Source organism: Tachypleus tridentatus, chromosome 8 (genome assembly GCF_004210375.1).
Source record: "Tachypleus tridentatus isolate NWPU-2018 chromosome 8, ASM421037v1, whole genome shotgun sequence".
NCBI classification, from domain to species: domain Eukaryota; kingdom Metazoa; phylum Arthropoda; class Merostomata; order Xiphosura; family Limulidae; genus Tachypleus; species Tachypleus tridentatus.
This window is the reverse complement of record NC_134832.1, coordinates 66,815,233-66,833,750: the sequence shown is the minus strand read 5'-3', so window position 1 is coordinate 66,833,750 and position 18,518 is coordinate 66,815,233. Positions and strand designations below refer to the sequence as shown.

The following is an 18,518-nucleotide window of genomic DNA, read 5'->3' as shown; positions in this document are numbered from 1 at the left end:
ATATTATCAGTCACTTTCTTTTCCATAATTCTATAGACTCATCAATTTGACCACCTTACAATCACCATAAAAAAGTACAAAATAGATTTAAATTACACTTTTTTCTAGAATGACAGCAGATTATAGCAGAAAACTATAACTGTTTATCTAAGGAAGTTTTTACCAGAAACAAATTTTCTAAGGTTTATAAAAAATGTATTATTGGCCACTATTAAATACAATCTCTAAATAAGATAGCAGTTATAATAAATAACCACTTACATTCATGTTGTAAAATTCAGAGAACAATGCTTCGTCAATTTTTTCACATGCATTGGTTATCATCCTATGATTTGTCAAACATGAAATAACGTGGTACTGAAACTGATACATTCAACTAAGATTTAAAATGCCAGATGCTGTTTCATAAAGAAAACTATCCAGAAAAAGGTTTAGGTTTCAACCATGATGTCAGAACCAGAACTAAATTTAGTATTATTTTTTTTTAAATTTTGAAAAATATTTTTCTCAGTAGGCACTGAAAATAGTCCCAAACTTATTTTGGATTTCTTTTAAAAATTAAATTTCGTTTCAAACTTCATTATATAATACAATATACTACTATACACAAAAGTAAAATCTGAAATCGAATTAAAAACGATTTTTCTATAATTTTCTCAACTCAGAAATACAATTTAGTCCCCACAATAAAACAATATAGATCAGAGGCAGTAGGTAACATAACATAAAAAAAAAACACGTGTATATATGTATGTATGTATGTAAATGAAGTACTCTCAATTTATACCTTTCTGGAATAAAGGTTTCAATGATAATTCCCTTTTTCTTTTTTACAGCAGAAGTACTTAACCATATCTCATGGGACTAAGTAAAATTTACTAAAAGTAATATCTAAGACCCATTATATAATATGATTTGATATTCCTATTATTGTTTAGGTTGTGAAATTTCCAAATTTTGTTGCCAGACACTGTTTTGGAATAACTAAAAGCACTTTCATCATCTTAGAAATCAATTTTATTTTACTGTTCATAAGAAAGTTCCAGTTTATTTCAGCTTCATTCATATTCATTAATATGTTTCCTTTATATCTTATTTTGCTAATTAAAATAGTCACTACTTTCAGCTTCAAATCATTGCAAACAATATTTTGGGTGGAGATCAATTTCTATCTAACGCATTTTGCTTTCATTAGTAAATTACTTTACTTGTGTGAAATTTTTTGAACATGATAAACTTGACAATAACATTGTTTCAAAAATAATTATTTGAATCATTATAACATTTTACCATCATTTACTGTACTCACTGATATTACTTAATGTTTTGTCATAGAAACAAATTTTGTAGCTTTCAAACATATATAATTCAACACAAAAATTTTCAGAAACAAAAAATTCCCATATTTATGATTAGTTCAGAAGTACTGACAACACTTTACATTAAAACTGTTTATCCCTACAGAACACCCTTTGGTAGCTTCAGAAACCTCTTAAATAAATGCATAACAGACACAAGACAAATGATATTTTGTAGTCTCATGATTTGTACGAGCTTCTCACTCAAAACTCTCCTAACCCAGGCTCAGTCACTGGGACCAATGTCATAATCCTATTGTGCTTATTGTAATTCTCTTATTATAACTTTTAATACAGTATATGTATATTCACAAAATATGGTTGATTTTTAGTAAACATTACAAGCTCTTTGTACCTGAAAAAAACAGATCTTCTACACTGAGATTAGAAATACTTTACTTCATCTCAAAAATCTCAAATTTTATTTGCATAATCTCTGAATTCTCCTGAATAAATTACAAACTTTTCCCTTTCAGTGAAACTCTATTGTTATTTTATCTATCCTAACTTTGAGAGAAAAAAAAAGAAGAGGAAATTAATTTAAATTACCATTTTTTCTTTCTAGAATTACTCCATACTAAAATATGAAATCACATTTGTTTATCCTAAGTAGCTTTAGAGTCATAACAGTATACATCTATTTATACTTATTTAATGGCATAACATTTTGAATTGATATAAACAATGATTATGATACTATATGTAGCAAATCATGCAGGGAATTTGCAGTTTATGTTATGCTACTGAATTACATTACTCATTAGTTGCTTACATACATATCTTCAAAAAAGTTTTTCTAACTATTATTATTATCTTACCTAATAACTTTAAGTAACCTTAACAATTTCCTATTTTTACATTTTAATTACTTTTATATTACTCTCAATGACACTTAAGCATATTTTTCTTTATAATAATGGTAGCAGTTCACTAAATGTTTTATTTAATGAAATGCTCATACCAGAGAAAACGTAATAATATCATTCAAAAACCATACAATGTCCCACGACAATCACAATCTTTCTGACTTTCTAAGTATGCAACAACAGCTGTTACCTATTTATTCAAGTTACTTGATATTTCCCACAAGAATCAACCTTGCACTTAAAGAAAAACTGAAAATTCTCTATACAGAACAAAACAATATAATATCATAAGACAGATCAAAACATTGGCTTTCTGTTGGTTACAAATAATACACTATTAAACATAAGAGACAGCTATTCATAAATCCTGAAAGAGAGGATGTGACAGGTAGGTGAGGCAATAAGGGTATGAATTTTTATTTGATAACTTTGTAACAGACAAGGTTGAAAGCTATAGATTTTGTTTGAGTAAACAATGACAATATTTTGAGAGCAGTTTAAATTTAAAGCATGTCACATTTCTCACACTAAGGAACATTCAGAATTTTTAAACATCTTGTAACATTACAACTTAGAAAACTTATTAGCTACAGTTTTATGCAATACTAATGGGCATAAAATAAACAAAAAGTAGTTTAAATAAAATGTTGAATGTAACTCTCTAAAAACCTTAAGCATAGAAAACAAAACCCAGATAGGAAAAGTAAAAATATTCATTAGTATGTGTTATGGAGTAAAAAAAAAATCTTTATTGTTCCATTAGCAAGAAAAGATGAACAATCTCTATTGGAACACAAAGTCAAACAGTTTAATGTGAACAAATGATCAGCAAGTAAAAGTGAATTGAAATTGAAGAAAGTATTATCAAAAGTCTCTCCTTCAACATGCCAGTTTCAGACAGCAGAAAGGAGGAAATTAAAGGAAAAGTGGTGCAAGCAACTTACATGGCTGGTGTTTGATCAAATTATGTGCATAGCGAGTTGTGAGGTATGTTCTTCCATTCCCAGTATTGTAAATCAAAATTCTAAGACAGTGAAAGGTTTTGCAGGACATTTCAAACTGAAATCATTTTAAAAACATAATGTAAAAGCAAATAATGCACTACTGGATTCAGAAGCTAAACCTCTGGCTGTACACATGAAAAATGGATGAAAAATTTTCGGGCTTTCAAAAGTGATTTTTGGTGTGGCTCACTACATTGCAAAAAAGAAGTCAGTTTCTGATTTCAAATGGGTTATTAGAATTGACTGGTAAATTGGATTTGAATTTAAAGATAACTGTAACCATAAAAAAGATGCAAGGAATTTGTCTCACAAATTATAAAAATAGTAAGAAATTAACCAATCTGCAAACTACAAAAAGCTGAATATGCAAATTTCATGTTAGATGGATCTACCAACAAGTCAAGTTGAAAAGTTGATTCTGTATGTAAGACACACAGAGAACAATGGAATAAGAGAAGAATTTCAGTCAATACTACCTCTTGACAGTGCAACTGCAAATGGCTACTTAGGTGCCATTGAAAAAGAACTGACTCTTGGCTTGGCTATCTTCCAGTGAACTAACTGGATAGCCACCATGACAGAAGCAGAAAATGTACTAATGTATAAAATTAGGCAAAATCTGAGCATGTAATTGCTGTTCATAACACTGCAAACAGATTAAATTTAAGCATGTTAAATTTAGTAATAAATAAATTTGTATATTGATGATCTTGATACAATTTTCAAGAAGCTCTACAAATCATCAGTATTTTCCAGAGAGAATGCAATAACTGAAGCAAAGCAGTCAAAAGTATTCAAATAAAAACAGAAATTTCAATATTTGTACAATCTAAGATTGGTGTCCAGCAAAGTTGGTGCTCTCTCTGTAGTTGTGAAAGAGTGGAAATGTGTCACAGTGCACAAAAAAAACATCAACACAGAAAAAGTACTTCTGCAAATGCAAAGAGTTTGTTGGAAAAAACTGACTGATTCCAAATTTGTTCATATGGTTAATTTTCTCTTTGACTAACCAGGAACAATTAAGAATCTTTCCCTTCTGTTTCAAAGGGAAAAACTTTGTGCTAGCACAGTTGAACTGCATATGAAAGACATGATGACATCACTTGAATATTTAACCAAGATCCAAGATAATATGAAGATACATTTCTTTTAAAGATGTCTTGGTGATGAATTTGTCAAGATATTCAACTCCATGAGCTGAATAGTAATGTAAAGTCTTCTCTCCAATCTGAGAAAGAAAACTTCATTAACAAGTAGTCATAAATTTGGAATAAATTTTTGAATCAGCAAAGCAGTGAAAGTTCTACCACAGCTTTTAATAATTAACTTTTGCTTGGCTAACAGGAAGCATTCTGGAAAATTATGGTTTCAGCAAGATAACATTAGCTCATCACTTCCAGAAAAAACTATCCTCACCAAAGATGTACAATAAATGTACATAACATCTCCACAACAAGAAGTATGAATTTAATGTCCATCGTAAGTGGGTAAGGAGAAAAACAGTGATCTTTTAGACTTAGCAGTAGCTAATAATGAAAGATTTCAAATTTTATGAAAATTGTTGTTGACAGTATCTAAGCTGCTTGTTTCCATTGTGTTGTGAAAGAGGGTTCAGCTTAATGAATCTTGTGAAAAATAATTTCAAATCATCAATGCAAGATGTTGAGGTGAGTTATTGATGATCCATCAGTGAAAGAACTGGTCCTGCAAAAGCTGTGAATCAGTGGTACTTCAATTCCAACTTTACAAGGTCTGTGCACAGTCATAAGGTGTCAAAGAAAAAATAGTAGAAGTGTGAAGCTCATTTGTCATTTCACATCAAAAAATGTTATTTGTATGACAAATGTGTATAAAAGTTCTTGTCTATATTTGTTTACAACTAAAATATAATTTACACCATTCAGTGGTGGAATGTTAAATTTTTTCAGTACTCAATAAAACAAAACTTTGAAAGCTGATAAATTTATGTGGCTCCTAGATGTAAAGCAAATTTGTTGAGCCCTGGTCTACTGTTTGAATAATTAATCATAAGCTACATCAATACAATAATAAATGGTAAATATACACCACAAATTTTTGAATTTCATCACAATCTTTCCAAAATCAATGGTCTCAAAAATCTAAATTGGCTAATCTTTATTTCCAAAACTTAAAATTACATATTATAGTTACACTCTTTATTAATAGTTTTTAAGCTAGATATATTTAACAAAAAGACTACATGGGTACATCTTTTCATCATGAGCACAAATAATGAGTTATAATCAAGTAAAAAATATTTAACAGTATCAGTTTTTCCAAAAACATCAGACAGTAATAAATGTATGAAAAATTAAGCACTTTATACAAATTTAAAACTTCAAATAATGCATATATAAGCATAGAGCTGTTATAAGTTCTGTTCTATACTTACTGGTAATGTTGAGAGGTTGACCACTTGATCCTAGGCCTTTTCCAATTCCTTGAAGACCATCTGAAGGAAAATCCTCGAGATTGATACAACATCACTAAATCAGTTTTAAACAGAATCCTCAATAATGAAATACCCATTAATTGAAAATACTTTCATCCTCACACACACACACCCTATAATGTTTGGCTCACAGTAAAATTTCAGCATTTTCTATTTATTCTTAATGCTTGTATGTCTACTGTTTGTTCCCCTGTGAATTTATGGTACTGTATGATTCTTGACTTTGAATTTGTTCTACAAAGTATTAAAAAAAAAAAAAAAAAAGAGAAGAAGAAGACGATCTGTGATATCTTGTACCCAAAACTTATGCATTTAAATGAAGCCCAATGTTAACCCCTTAACCAGAAATATAATACACACTAACTCAATGGGGAATTATATTAACTGAATACTGTCAAATTTAGTACAGCTTCTGGATGTTGCATTTTAATTGGGAAAGATGAGTTAACTTGTCTTGATGTTGTTTGACCATATTTGAAATGGGGAGGCTGTTTTATCTCATCTGAACAATTATTTCTTCTTTTATTGCTATTCTCTGCTGTTTACCAGACGTTTTGATAATATGGCTAATGTATTGGTAGTGCAATTTAGCAGTATTTTTAACCACCAAATAATGGCATCAAACAGAAGTCGTAAGCACACAGCTGCATCAAGTCTGACTGAAATTTTATCTAATGATTTGTTGTTATCATCAAGTTCTGAAATTGATGCCAAGTTCGAGTTTGACGGTTTTCACCTTCTAAACTATCAAAGTCAAACTAAGACTTATCAATTTTAGAATCTGATAAGAAATCACCACTAGATAAAATTTCAGTCAAAACTGAAGTAGTTGTATGCTTATGACATCTATTTGATGTAATGATGATAGCCACATAACCAAAACAACCAGTAAACAATATAGAATAGATATAAAAGAAATAATTGCTTAGGAGAAATATGACATATGGAAGCCAAGTAGATAGTTTGTCTCTCCCAGTTAAAGGGTTAAGGAGGAGGAGGATTTCAGAGAGAGAGAAAAATGGAACATTATCATCACCACTTATAGTACATTATAGAAGCCTCATATAAAAAGATCCCTTTACATATCTTGCAATTTTACATTTTCACATTAAAATATTATTAATATTTCAATAAGTTACAGCATTAGTATAACAAACAAAAACGTACCTGGTAGTTTCGATGGTAAACCATCATATTCATCATTCATTTTATCCTATAGAATGGAAAAAACCAAGTCAAAGCCATACAGATTTTGAATCCTATTTCAAACAAAGGATTTACATAAATATTTAAAAATATCTAGTAAGCAATTAACACATACAAGCTTTATCCTGGTATATAATAATTGAATCCATAAAACTTGTCAATAAATGTCTACAAAGCAGTTCTTAAAAATTCATCATGAATTAAGTACATATATTTTACTAATAATTTTTTTATTCATACAAATCCAACCCAGAAGACTAAAAGAATCATACAATGGTAGCATGATACCCATTTAGAAAACTATTTTCACAGTTAACAAAATTTTTATACACTTATTTGCACATGCATATGGACATTGTGCTATTTTGTTTATGTCTCCAAAGATTCATCTAACAAAATACATACCATTCGAACACTCATGGTACGACTATACAGCTTCTGGTTATTAAACATGGCTGAATCATGATTAAGGACATAACTTCTATTTGTTCTATGTGTAAACAAATATATTTGAACAAAAAAATCTTCACAACATTCTCAAAATTTCTATTTATGCAGAGTTATAGATATCAATGTGAGAAGGACTACTTTTCAAGTTTAAAATTATAATATTTAATTACTTCAACTCAATATTTAAAAATCTTGATTTTGTTAAAAACCTAAATCAACCTATTCCAGCAATTTCTGAAAATAACACAGTAAATATTTGTACAAATAACAGGTTCAAGCTTTTGTTTTACCAAAGCAAACTGTTGAAATATGAGATTTCTGATTATTTTGCAAGTAGTGTACTAATAACTTGTATTCTGTTGAAGATAAGGCTACTAATCGAATCTTACAGAAAAACTATGCAAAAACTTTTTTGGAGATTTGAAAGGAAAAAAAAAAGGGCAAAGGATCAGTAACCTTCTTTTTATTTACTTATTCTGCATTTAAAGTTATGATACTCTAAATCTGAAACACTACATTCAACTCCACTAAATGTTTAAAAATTTTATTTCACAGCTTCTTCCTTCAAGTTCCAATACACTATTTACTTATAGAAAATAATCTTTTTTTGTGAAGGTGACTATAAAGAAACTAACAAATAAAAAAACAAACAAAAATAAAATCTTCCTTTTTGTAACAGTTTTGGTCAGTAAAAATCATAAATAATGAAAACAATTCCCTTCTTCATCAACCTATATTTGAACTGAGCAAAACAGAAACTGATGGATACAAAGAGCCTGCACAGCTTCAGCAGGATGTTCATAAGAAATAACACAACACCCCCGACTTCCTCCATCTTTATCCTTTTTGAGATCGACTTTGATCACCTTGCCTGCCAATTTAAATATTTCTTGCAGTTTATCCTCTGTTACTTTGTATTCCAGCTGCAAAATATTTTTGTTCAATATATATTTATACCTTTTTTTGCTACAAGAAAAATTCTTAAAAACTAATTGACCAAAACTTCATAACTTAATATACAAAAATGTTGAATATAGAAACAAGATACACACATACACACACAACATGAAAGTATTTTAAAATATTGCAAAAACATCAGTCACATACTCTAGTTGCATTGAAAGAAACCTTTATTATACAATTGGAGTTTATATAAGGAGTGAAAGTGCAACACAGTAATGAAGAATAAAAACCTAAGGTACCAAGCAAGTGCACAGAATGGTAGTATATAAAATAAAAAGTATTGTTCTATACCACCTAAATGCACATTAAAGCAATACCTCAACAAACTTAACTAATTCTCTCAGTTTTTATATCCAGAAAAAACATTATGAAGTAACTGGTTTCAAACTAATTAATCTTACTAAATGAATAGTGTGCAGTACATTTATTGTATCCTTAAGAGTTAGACCATAACATTTTCTTTACCTAACTCAAATAAGTTGCTTTCATCATCATCATTAAATACCCATGATTTAATTGAAAATGTATATGGATTAACAAATGCTAATTACAACTTTAAAGGCAAGCAGGGGCAACAAAAATAGATGCTGAAAACAGCAAGCTTAACTGCAGCAATCCTCTGCAGTGGAGATCACTGTTCATGTAGATAAGAGTTGTATTCCAGCCTTCCTTCACATGTGTAGTTTACTTGGGTTCTTTATCCTTTTAAACTCACTTAGAAAATAAATTAAATCAGAAATCACTGCAAGTAGCAAATAACATTTATAAAAAAAACATACAATAGTAATTTGAGGCCTGCCACAAGATCTGTTGTTCCTACACTCCCTTCAGTTGGCTCAGCATATGAAGTAATTTGGTTACTTAGTTGTGCCAAGAACAATATGACACACAGTTTATCTTTCATACAGTGATCACAAAGAACCTTTTTTCCACTGCTTCCATCATTTGGACAGCAGTTACAAACAACATAAAAACACTGTCCACGAGTGTCAGTTTTTCGAACCAACTGTGCACATGGCCAACTTCAAGAATTTCTTTGCACCGCCAGTAAAGCCATTAATTTGCAACAAATTTTATCAATAATTGTTATATAATCTCTGTGTTTCAAGAAAATCAACATGGTGAAACCTTCATCACACACTCATACTGCTAATGATAATGTGGATATAAAAAAAGGGCAATAAATCATAGTTAACAGAAAAAAAAAAACAGTTACACCTATGGATGCATTATAAAAATAAAAATGGTGTATGTGTGTACACAAAAATGTTGCTCAAAATTTTTCACTGTTGCCCAGAATTTCTAAGAAGGAAAACTGTCCGTAAATGCAAAACTTCTACTTCTGTTATAGGTAGACATCCAAGTTTATGAACAATATTGCACTGTTCATCAATAAAAAATCTTTCACTGCAGATGTCTCAGGATTGTTTCAAACCCCACCAGTGTTAAAATTTCAAGAAGTCATTTCACAGCATCCTATCTATTAGGTTGAGGAATAATTTGTGAGCGTTTTTAAATAATTTCATTCAAGCATTACATGCAAGACTATACAATACTTCAATGCATGAACACATTACACCCAAAACATTTATTATGATACTTTATTTCATGTAATACCAAGGTATATAGTATGCATTGTTTTAAATGAAATTGCAAGAAATTAAATGCGAAAAGCAGATGGTGTCGAAAATGCTCGATTTTGTCCACTTGACATTCCATTTAATGAGCTGAAAATGAAAGCAAAAATTAAAGACATATGAAAATCAAACACACCATCTATTAGAGCAAAAAATTATCTACCAAATGACATGAAATATTTTGCGAAAGCATTTCATTTATGAATATTTTTTTTTAACTTAAAAAAACGCTCACGAATTATTCCTCAATCCAATATAAAAGTCAACATCAACTAGAGTGAAATGTTTTGTCATACAACCAAAAGCACAGAAAGAATATCAATTTAAGTTTTAATAAAATAAGGTAATGTATGATGAAAGGTGTAATATTATAAGGAATGAATGTATAAACCAATGCAAATTTCAGTGAAATGTCAAGACAAAAATTAAGAGAGAGAGAGAGGGATTAGATTAATGCAAGTAGCAAGAAGTTGCTGATACTATTTAGCGTTATGCAATAGTATAAAATTAAAAGGTTTTCTTTAATAAACTTTTCATTTATCCAAACTTTATTCAGTAGTTGAAGTTCACTGTAGTTAGAGACTAACACTCATGGAGTTGAAAACAATTCCTAAATATCCATAATTAAAAACTTTTTTTTTTTACCAGTAATTGTGAAATAAAATAAAGAAACAAAGGGTACAGTAATATGTTTTTATGTCATATTATGCCACACATTTCAACAGACAATTTTTCTTGTACCTCTATCCAAATCAGATGTTCTGTTTATTGATGACAAAGCTACTAACACCATCCCTGATTCTTAGCTGACAGAGGGAAGACAGCCAAGTGACAGCATCCACAAATAACTGTAGTACCATTCGTCACCAATGAAGTGACTATAACATTATAACAATGTGATAACTGAAAGTGACAGCATATTTAACTCAGGGTTTCAATTTAGTGACCCACAGACTGCAAAATCAAGCAATCTAACAAATCAGATGTAGCTATTACAGAAACATTAATATACATACGTGTTATAAAATAAACAAGGAATAACTGCTACATTTTACTTATTTAAAATTATCAAATCCTATTAACTACATATACATTTATTTGGCATAATAAACTCTTCTGTTTGAAGTAAAGCACTAATTACACAAAGGACAATTAAACTCTTCCAGACAAAATCCAAATAATATTCTGTTACTTGTACACATGTTCTAAACCATCAAGAAAACTATTTGAAGCTGAGAAGCACAATATATTGAAGTTCAAACTGTTGAAATAATATTTAAGAAAAGTGAAAACACTGTACCAAAGGTTAATATTAAACTATGAAACTGATAATAATGAATTTTAAATATTACTAATGTAATGTTATCATACACAAAATACCAGTAATGTTTCAACAATTTGAAAACCTTAGACTTAAAACTATTCTATTAATATTATGGTTTAATATGTACTTTAACAAAAGGCTGCATATTATGCTATAACTTAGTAATTGGAAAGTTCCGTTTTGCACAGAACCTGAAAAAAGACACATAATATCAATGCAATACAGATTTATTGAATCAATAAAAAGCATTAAGTTGCGTTTTAAAAAATACATTCACCCACAAAACATACAGCAAACAGGACAGACAAAAATAGCAGTATAATTTACAGTAGACCACTAAATCGCAATTTAACTGAATGCTTCCATAATTCACCAAAGCATTTTTAACATTGTTTTACTATTATTCAACCAAAGTGTCTGAAAATGTTAAATACTCTTCTCCAATGTTTAGTTTTATTGTGAAAAATCTTTTAATGTGAATAACAGAAAAACAATTCAATTTTTTCCCTGAATCATGAACTGGTTGTTAAATTTGTAACTTTTGCTATGTCATTCAACTGGGTATTTTTATATTTTAATCAGTAAAATATCTGTTGAGACTGTCTGAAAAGTTTGCAATAAAAAAATTAAGAAAAATAAATCATTTCACTATTAAAAAAACTTAAATGTGTTTTTAAAGCATTTTAGACAAGCTGAAGTGTTTCACGATATTTTTTAAATAATTGAACTGATAATGTATCTCAAAATGGCTGGTATGAGTTTTAACACTTTTACTGATAAGGAGAGAACAATGTTTCAACCTTCCTAGGTCATATTCTTGACCTTTAATATGACCTAGGAGGGTCAAAACATTGTTCTCTCCTTATCAGTAAGTGTTAATACCCACACCAGCAGTTCCAAGATACATTTTTATTTCAAGTGGGTTTCTCGTCATCAAGAATTAAACTGATATTTTTTGAGCATGTATTTTTGTTAAAAATACACAATTCTATTGTGCTAAAAGTGCAGATGTTTTAATAAGAGCAGTCTAATTGTACATATGTATTTAGTAGACACAATCAGTCAATTTGTTTTTGTGTGCAAAGTCATAAGTGAAGTTAAACATCATTTCCAATTCCAATTTTTATGCATTTTGAATACATTATACTGCTTTCTAAAATAAAATGTGTATAGTAAATCTGAACATAATGAATTTAAAGTATACAATCACATTTATTTTCAGAAATAAAGTTTCAGATTTCATAATATTATCCTAATTCAAGTTCAGTAATAATAACTACTAGTCTAACTATTTCATTCAAGAAACACAGAAAATTACAAATGCATTAGATCAGTACCAGTATAGTTTATGATGAAAATTAGTTTCTAGAATGAGTATAAATTCCAAAATGTCCTTTGTTACAGCCCTTGGTAGTTCAGTGGTAAGTGTGTGTAGTTATAACACTAACAATTGGGTTTAACTACCTGCATTTAGCACAGCAAAATGGACCATTGAGCATCTTTACTATCAAATAATAAACAAAAATATCTTGTTGTAAATGGCTATATACAAGAATATGATGGGGTTCAGCAATAATTAACTAAACAAAAAATAAGTACAAGATAACCAGCCGATGGCCCTAGAACCAGTGATCACACCAAACAGAAAACAAATTACTGAATAACAGGATTGACATTTGGGATCCAGATGTAGTTTCATAGGTAAGATATTGTTGATACTGACTGGATAGCAAAAAGCTATTGTCATCATTATACTTAATACTGGAGTCTCAGTCATAATTAGTCATTGCACAAGAAATATACTTATTTGCATTTGAAAACAAATATTCTTGGATATTTGCCATGCATAAGAAAGGTGGAACAACAACAGAGCACAAATTCTAACAAATGTCAAACATATAACCTTCCACTACAGAACCTGATATAACTCGAGGAGGTTTTTGTAAGAGTGAATCCATGTATGAAGTAAGGTATACAGTACTAATTGGTGACGGTAGTTTAAGTATTTATAATAGAGCTTTGGAAAAAGTACCTTATGATTGATAAGTTGTATATGCCAACCATATGGTCAGAAACCACACTGAGGTTTTGCACAAAACTGCTAGCAGAAGCAGAGAAAATGCAAAATGCCTATCATAATCAAAAATAAGTTGCCTCAAAGAAAGTGCATGAGGCACAATTTGATACAACAGTAAAAAATTCCAGTTGTGTAAAACAAATTTCCCAGATGATCAAATAAATGGAAACCACAAAAATGCAAGCCTAATATCTTTTATATATATTTAACCTGTTGACTGCCAAGTATTTCAACTGCTACAATACAACTCTAATACTTTTTCATTTTGTAAATTTTTTCGTAATGCTATTTTGAATCGAAAGTGAAACAATTTGTAAGTAGATCAAATGCATGTATGGTGCTGACATTTAACGTTGCAATTAGGTATTATTGAGAATGAATTAACTAGTCCGTGGCACTGTGTTATCAATCGGCTTGGACGAGTTATCTCATTTATGGCACTGAACAGGTTAAAAATGGTTGGTATGGGTGGAGAAAGCACTAGTAGAGAAGTGAACAACGTTTCGACCTTCTTCGGCCATCGTGAGGTTCGCAAAAAAAGAAAGTGTTACTGACCAGTAGCTGACCACATTTGAAGGCAGTTGTGTAATTGAGTGTAGGAATGTAGAGAGCATGTGCAGATGTTGAATATATTTATTAATATAGGCCAGCTACTGGTCAGTAACCCTTTCTTTCTTTATGAACCTGACAATGACTGAAGAAGGTCAAAACATTGTTCACTCCTCTACTAGTGCTTTCTCTACCCATACCAGCTGTTTTTAAATATATAAATTTCTCTACAAGTGGGTTTTCTCACCATCACAAAAGCCTTATATCTGTTTATCAGTCAGCAACAATAAAACAATATCCTATCAATGCCTCATTCCCTACTCACAAGAATTACGACTGTAGACATACCTGTATGAAAATCCGATGAACTAGCAACCTTGCCAAATCATTATTATTTGCATTGTCATTACAAAATTAATGTAAAATAAATCATTAGGTCTCACAGAGGTGTATATCACCTGGATTGTCAAGTTTATAGTTTATCATACTAACTGAGACCCTTGTATAAGCATGATGAAACCTAAACACCCCCAGCTGTTGAATATGGCAGACAAAATGAACAAAATGCAATTCTTGCCTATACCACTGCTTAAGGTATAACTGTTAAACCTTCTAGCCTGATTAGTGGTAATGTAGTAGTAGATTCGTCCGAAAAGTGCCGAGTGCATTTTATTAACCCTATGGACACAGGCATGGGTCACAGGGCATGTCATCACATTGAGAATTTTATTGAACTGTTAGTTTATAAACATGTGTCAATAAGTGTGGCATCAAATTGCAAATTAAAAATTACTTTTACTTTGGGTTTTGTCAAATTACATTTTATAATGTCCACAGCAGTAATATAAAGTAAGAACCCCCTACCTTTTCTGTTCATTGAGATATCTTAATATTTAGAAAATCTAAGCTCTAGATTTCTTCTACATTTGAAGTATTACAATCAAGACTATTTACTAAACAGAAATATTTTTAGACCCAAATACAAGTTGGTTAGGAAGCCTGGTAAATTTCGGTATATGAATTTTTGGTATATCTGAATACTAATTTATAATTTTTGGGTATTCCAAAATGCATATGTAAAGTTTTCAAAAATTATTTTTTTCCATCTACAAGTGAATTTGGATAAGACTTAGCTGTACATATCATGAGTGCAAACAAGGACTTTGTACTATCTTAAGAAATAGAGATTATTTACCAAATATTTACTGTTCTATGTTTTAAGACAAATAACTGATTTAAGTATTTATATGAAAATAATATATGTACATATGTATGGTAACCAAGGGCCTGGAATGGCCAGGTGGGTTAAGGTGCTTGACTAGTAATCTGAGGGTCGCAGGTTTGAATCCCATCGCACCAAACATGCTTGCCCTTTCAGCTGTGGAGGCATTATAATGCGACGGTCAATCACACTATTTGTTGGTAAAAGAGTAGCCCAAGAGTTGGCAGTGGGTGGTAGTGATTAGCTGCCTTCCCTCTGGTCTTACATTGCTAAATTAGGGATGGTTAGTACAGATAGCCCTTGTATAGCTTTGAGCAAGAAAAGTAAACAAAATGTTACTGTCTTTTTCTAAATACTGGTAAGCTAATGCTAATAATAAAAAATGTGTACTTTGTATTTCAAAACGACTGGTATGGGTATTAAAACTTTTATTAAAATAAAGTGGAGAACAATGTTTCAACCTTCTTAGGTCATTTTCAGGTTAATAGAGTTTGCAACTGACTATTGCTGGGTGCGTCTTAGGGACAACAGTCTAAACATATATGAAATGGTAGGTGGTGTTTCAATTAAATGTCAGGTTATTAATTAAAGGTATTCCTTTATGTTGGTTTAAATTTGGTTTGAGTTGTTGTACAAGTATGGCTTCTTTAATTTTGGATTTGTTTATGTTTGCTTCCCTAATTAGTATCTGGGTGTTTTCTATAGTTATGTTGTGTTTATATGATTTCTAGTGTTCAAAAATGTGTGGTTTGTTTGTGTTCCTTGATCTGGTTTTCATTTTTCTGTTTATTTCTCCAACACAGAAGTCATGACAGTTGTTGCATTGTATTTTATAAATAATGTGTAGTTTTTACATTGTATGGACTTCAGTTTTGTACCTGGTTTTTGTATAAATTTGATATTTACCAGAATGTTATATTTCAATTTATCCAAATGTTGGTTACTTTTTTGCTAATATCTGAAATATATAGTATGCAGCAGTATAAAGTTTTGTAGCTTGTTGTTTCTTTGGATTTATTTTTGTTTATTTGTTGTTGATCTTGGTGTATGTATATAATTTCTGTTCAATGTTTTTGGAGGAAATTTGTTGATTTCATCATCAATTTTTTTGGCTGAGCATAGTTTTGTTGCCGAGTATATTTGGTTTCTTAATATGTTGAGTTTTTATATTGTTTCATGTGCTGAGTCCCAGGGAATGTGTAGTCCAGCATGAGTTATTTTTCTGTGAATTTCTGTTTTGAATTATGTATCAGTTCTTGTGATCTTGAAGGTGAGAAATGCTATTTGGTTAGTTTTTCTGTGTTCACAGGTGAACTTAATATCAGGGTATATGGAATTAACGTGGTTAAGAAAACTAAGTCTGTGTTATGTAGATGTGAATCCAGCAACTGTATTGTCAACATATCTGTACCAGTATAATGGCAGGTGTAAGGTTGAATTGATTGCTTGGCTGTTATAGCTGACTAGTATTTTGTAATATACAATCACATTTCTATTATTATACATCATATAACTATTATTATTAAGAAATAAATTATGGAAAACTTATTTTTCTTAAAATACAGAACAATAAACCAAGAAATAAGAGCAAACAATTATATCTTCATACTACAACCTTTGTACTTGATTACTCCTGGACATATATATATATATTTACAGCTTAATAACCAAAAAAACATGATACCATAAGAACTGCAGTATAATTTATTAAACTAAGTAACTAAGATCTATTTAGATTTAAAAGAATACAAAACTCTGAGCAGTCTAAAGACACACCATACTTTATTAAAATTGTGGATCAAAAGAAAGTGGTAGCCTTTTGAAGGATGTAAATGGTTGATACAACCACTCTGGAGACATCCTAAGCTATTGATAGTTACTCAAATTATACTGTAGTAGGAGTACACAAGAGACCATTTCAAAAAATGGAAAGAGTTGAATGGGGCCACCATGTTCGATTCAGTACACAAGCCATATCTCAGCAAAATAAAAAGATATGATGTTCTTATTTTATATTCTAGCTTGTAAACAGTATTTTGATGTCATAAACTTCTGATTTTAAACAGTGATGCATTCAACATACCATGTGACTCCCTAAAAAATCTATATTTAGATGTTTTTAGTATTTGCTTTTAAATTAAGAAATTAACTCGTACGTGGCATTAAAGTTTGAATCATAATACACAATTTTATTTAAATGGACTAACAGAAATTCCTAAAATTATAGTTCAATAAAATTTTGAGTACTAGTTAGCAAATGCAACGACATGACATTTGACCCATTACAAAAGGGTTAACAGGTATTCTAGCAGGTGATTTCTGAAGTCAGCTCATTATATACTTATGACTATTTCTATTTTGAAATCATAACAGTAAACAAGTCTTGGAAACTTGGCCATATTTCATTTAATTGCAACTGTTAATTTCTGTATTTTATTGGGTCTCAAGAGATACAGTTGAGTTTTTTTGTTTTGTTTTTTACTTATTTATTAGAAAAACATTATATATCATTTATTCTATTTTCCTTATACCTGTGTGGGTTTTCTCACAGCCAAGTCAGGTTACAGCAAAAAGAAATATTTTTAAGCCCAGCCTAATTATCATAAAAGAAAATCAGGAAACAGATCTAAAATTATAATTTTTTTTTGTTCTAGAAAAACATATTACAACACAAAACCACAAATGTCTGTTCTAAATAGCTTAAATTTTGTAACATCGTACATCTACATATTTTTATTTTACTGAAATTTTAGTTGTGTCTGACTAAGATTACAGAAGATGCACATGGATATGTGCAGCTTTATGTCAGCATATCCAATAGTTTAAGACTGGCATTTACAAAGCACAACTGTCTTAGCTTTTGTTCTACTGGACCAATATATATTTTTAAAACATAAAACAGTAAATACAGAAATATGGAAAACAATTATATCTTCTGCTTATCAAATTTGTGCTTGTCATAATTTGCTCAGTCTGGTAGAATTTCACAGAGTATGTAAAACAATTTTTTTTGTAGGTTTTATATATGAATTTTAAAATTGCAATAAAATAATAAATTACCTTGTAAATACTATTAAATTCTACTGTAATTTGTCAGGATTGCTTATTAAGCTGTATTTTGGGTCTTAAAAATATTTTTAATAAACATTTTGTCTTAACTCTTCTCTGTGATTCTACAATCAAGTTTTTCCTGTGTAAACACTTTGCAAAAATTAAGAAAACATGGGAGAAATTCTGTATTTTTGACTGGTCATAAGCATGTCATAGAGCAAAGTAGGTGTCATTTTCAAAAAAAAAATAGTGAAAAGAGTCATCTTGTTTTATTTGCTGAATACAATATTTTAGAAATCAAAAAACATAGGAAATTCTTATTTTATATTCCAGTTTGT

General features: G+C 30.0%; 1 protein-coding gene across 9 annotated transcripts in view; it reads right to left on the bottom strand.

Annotated features, from left to right (window-relative positions):
- Positions 1–18,518, bottom strand: part of LOC143222566 (myelin expression factor 2-like) — a 90,965-nt gene that overhangs the window by 45,919 nt on the left and 26,528 nt on the right. For all 9 annotated transcript variants that reach the window (XR_013012319.1, XR_013012320.1, XM_076449227.1 and 6 more), the window contains exons 6-9: positions 8,127–8,280; positions 7,313–7,362; positions 6,869–6,914; positions 5,642–5,701 (exon numbers count right to left, since the gene is read on the bottom strand). Coding sequence is in view for 7 of the 9 variants with exons in the window: in XM_076449227.1 (XP_076305342.1) it covers positions 5,642–5,701; positions 6,869–6,914; positions 7,313–7,362; positions 8,127–8,280 (310 nt within the window). In the remaining 2 variants the exon portion in view is untranslated. The remainder of the gene's footprint in view (positions 1–5,641; positions 5,702–6,868; positions 6,915–7,312; positions 7,363–8,126; positions 8,281–18,518) is intronic.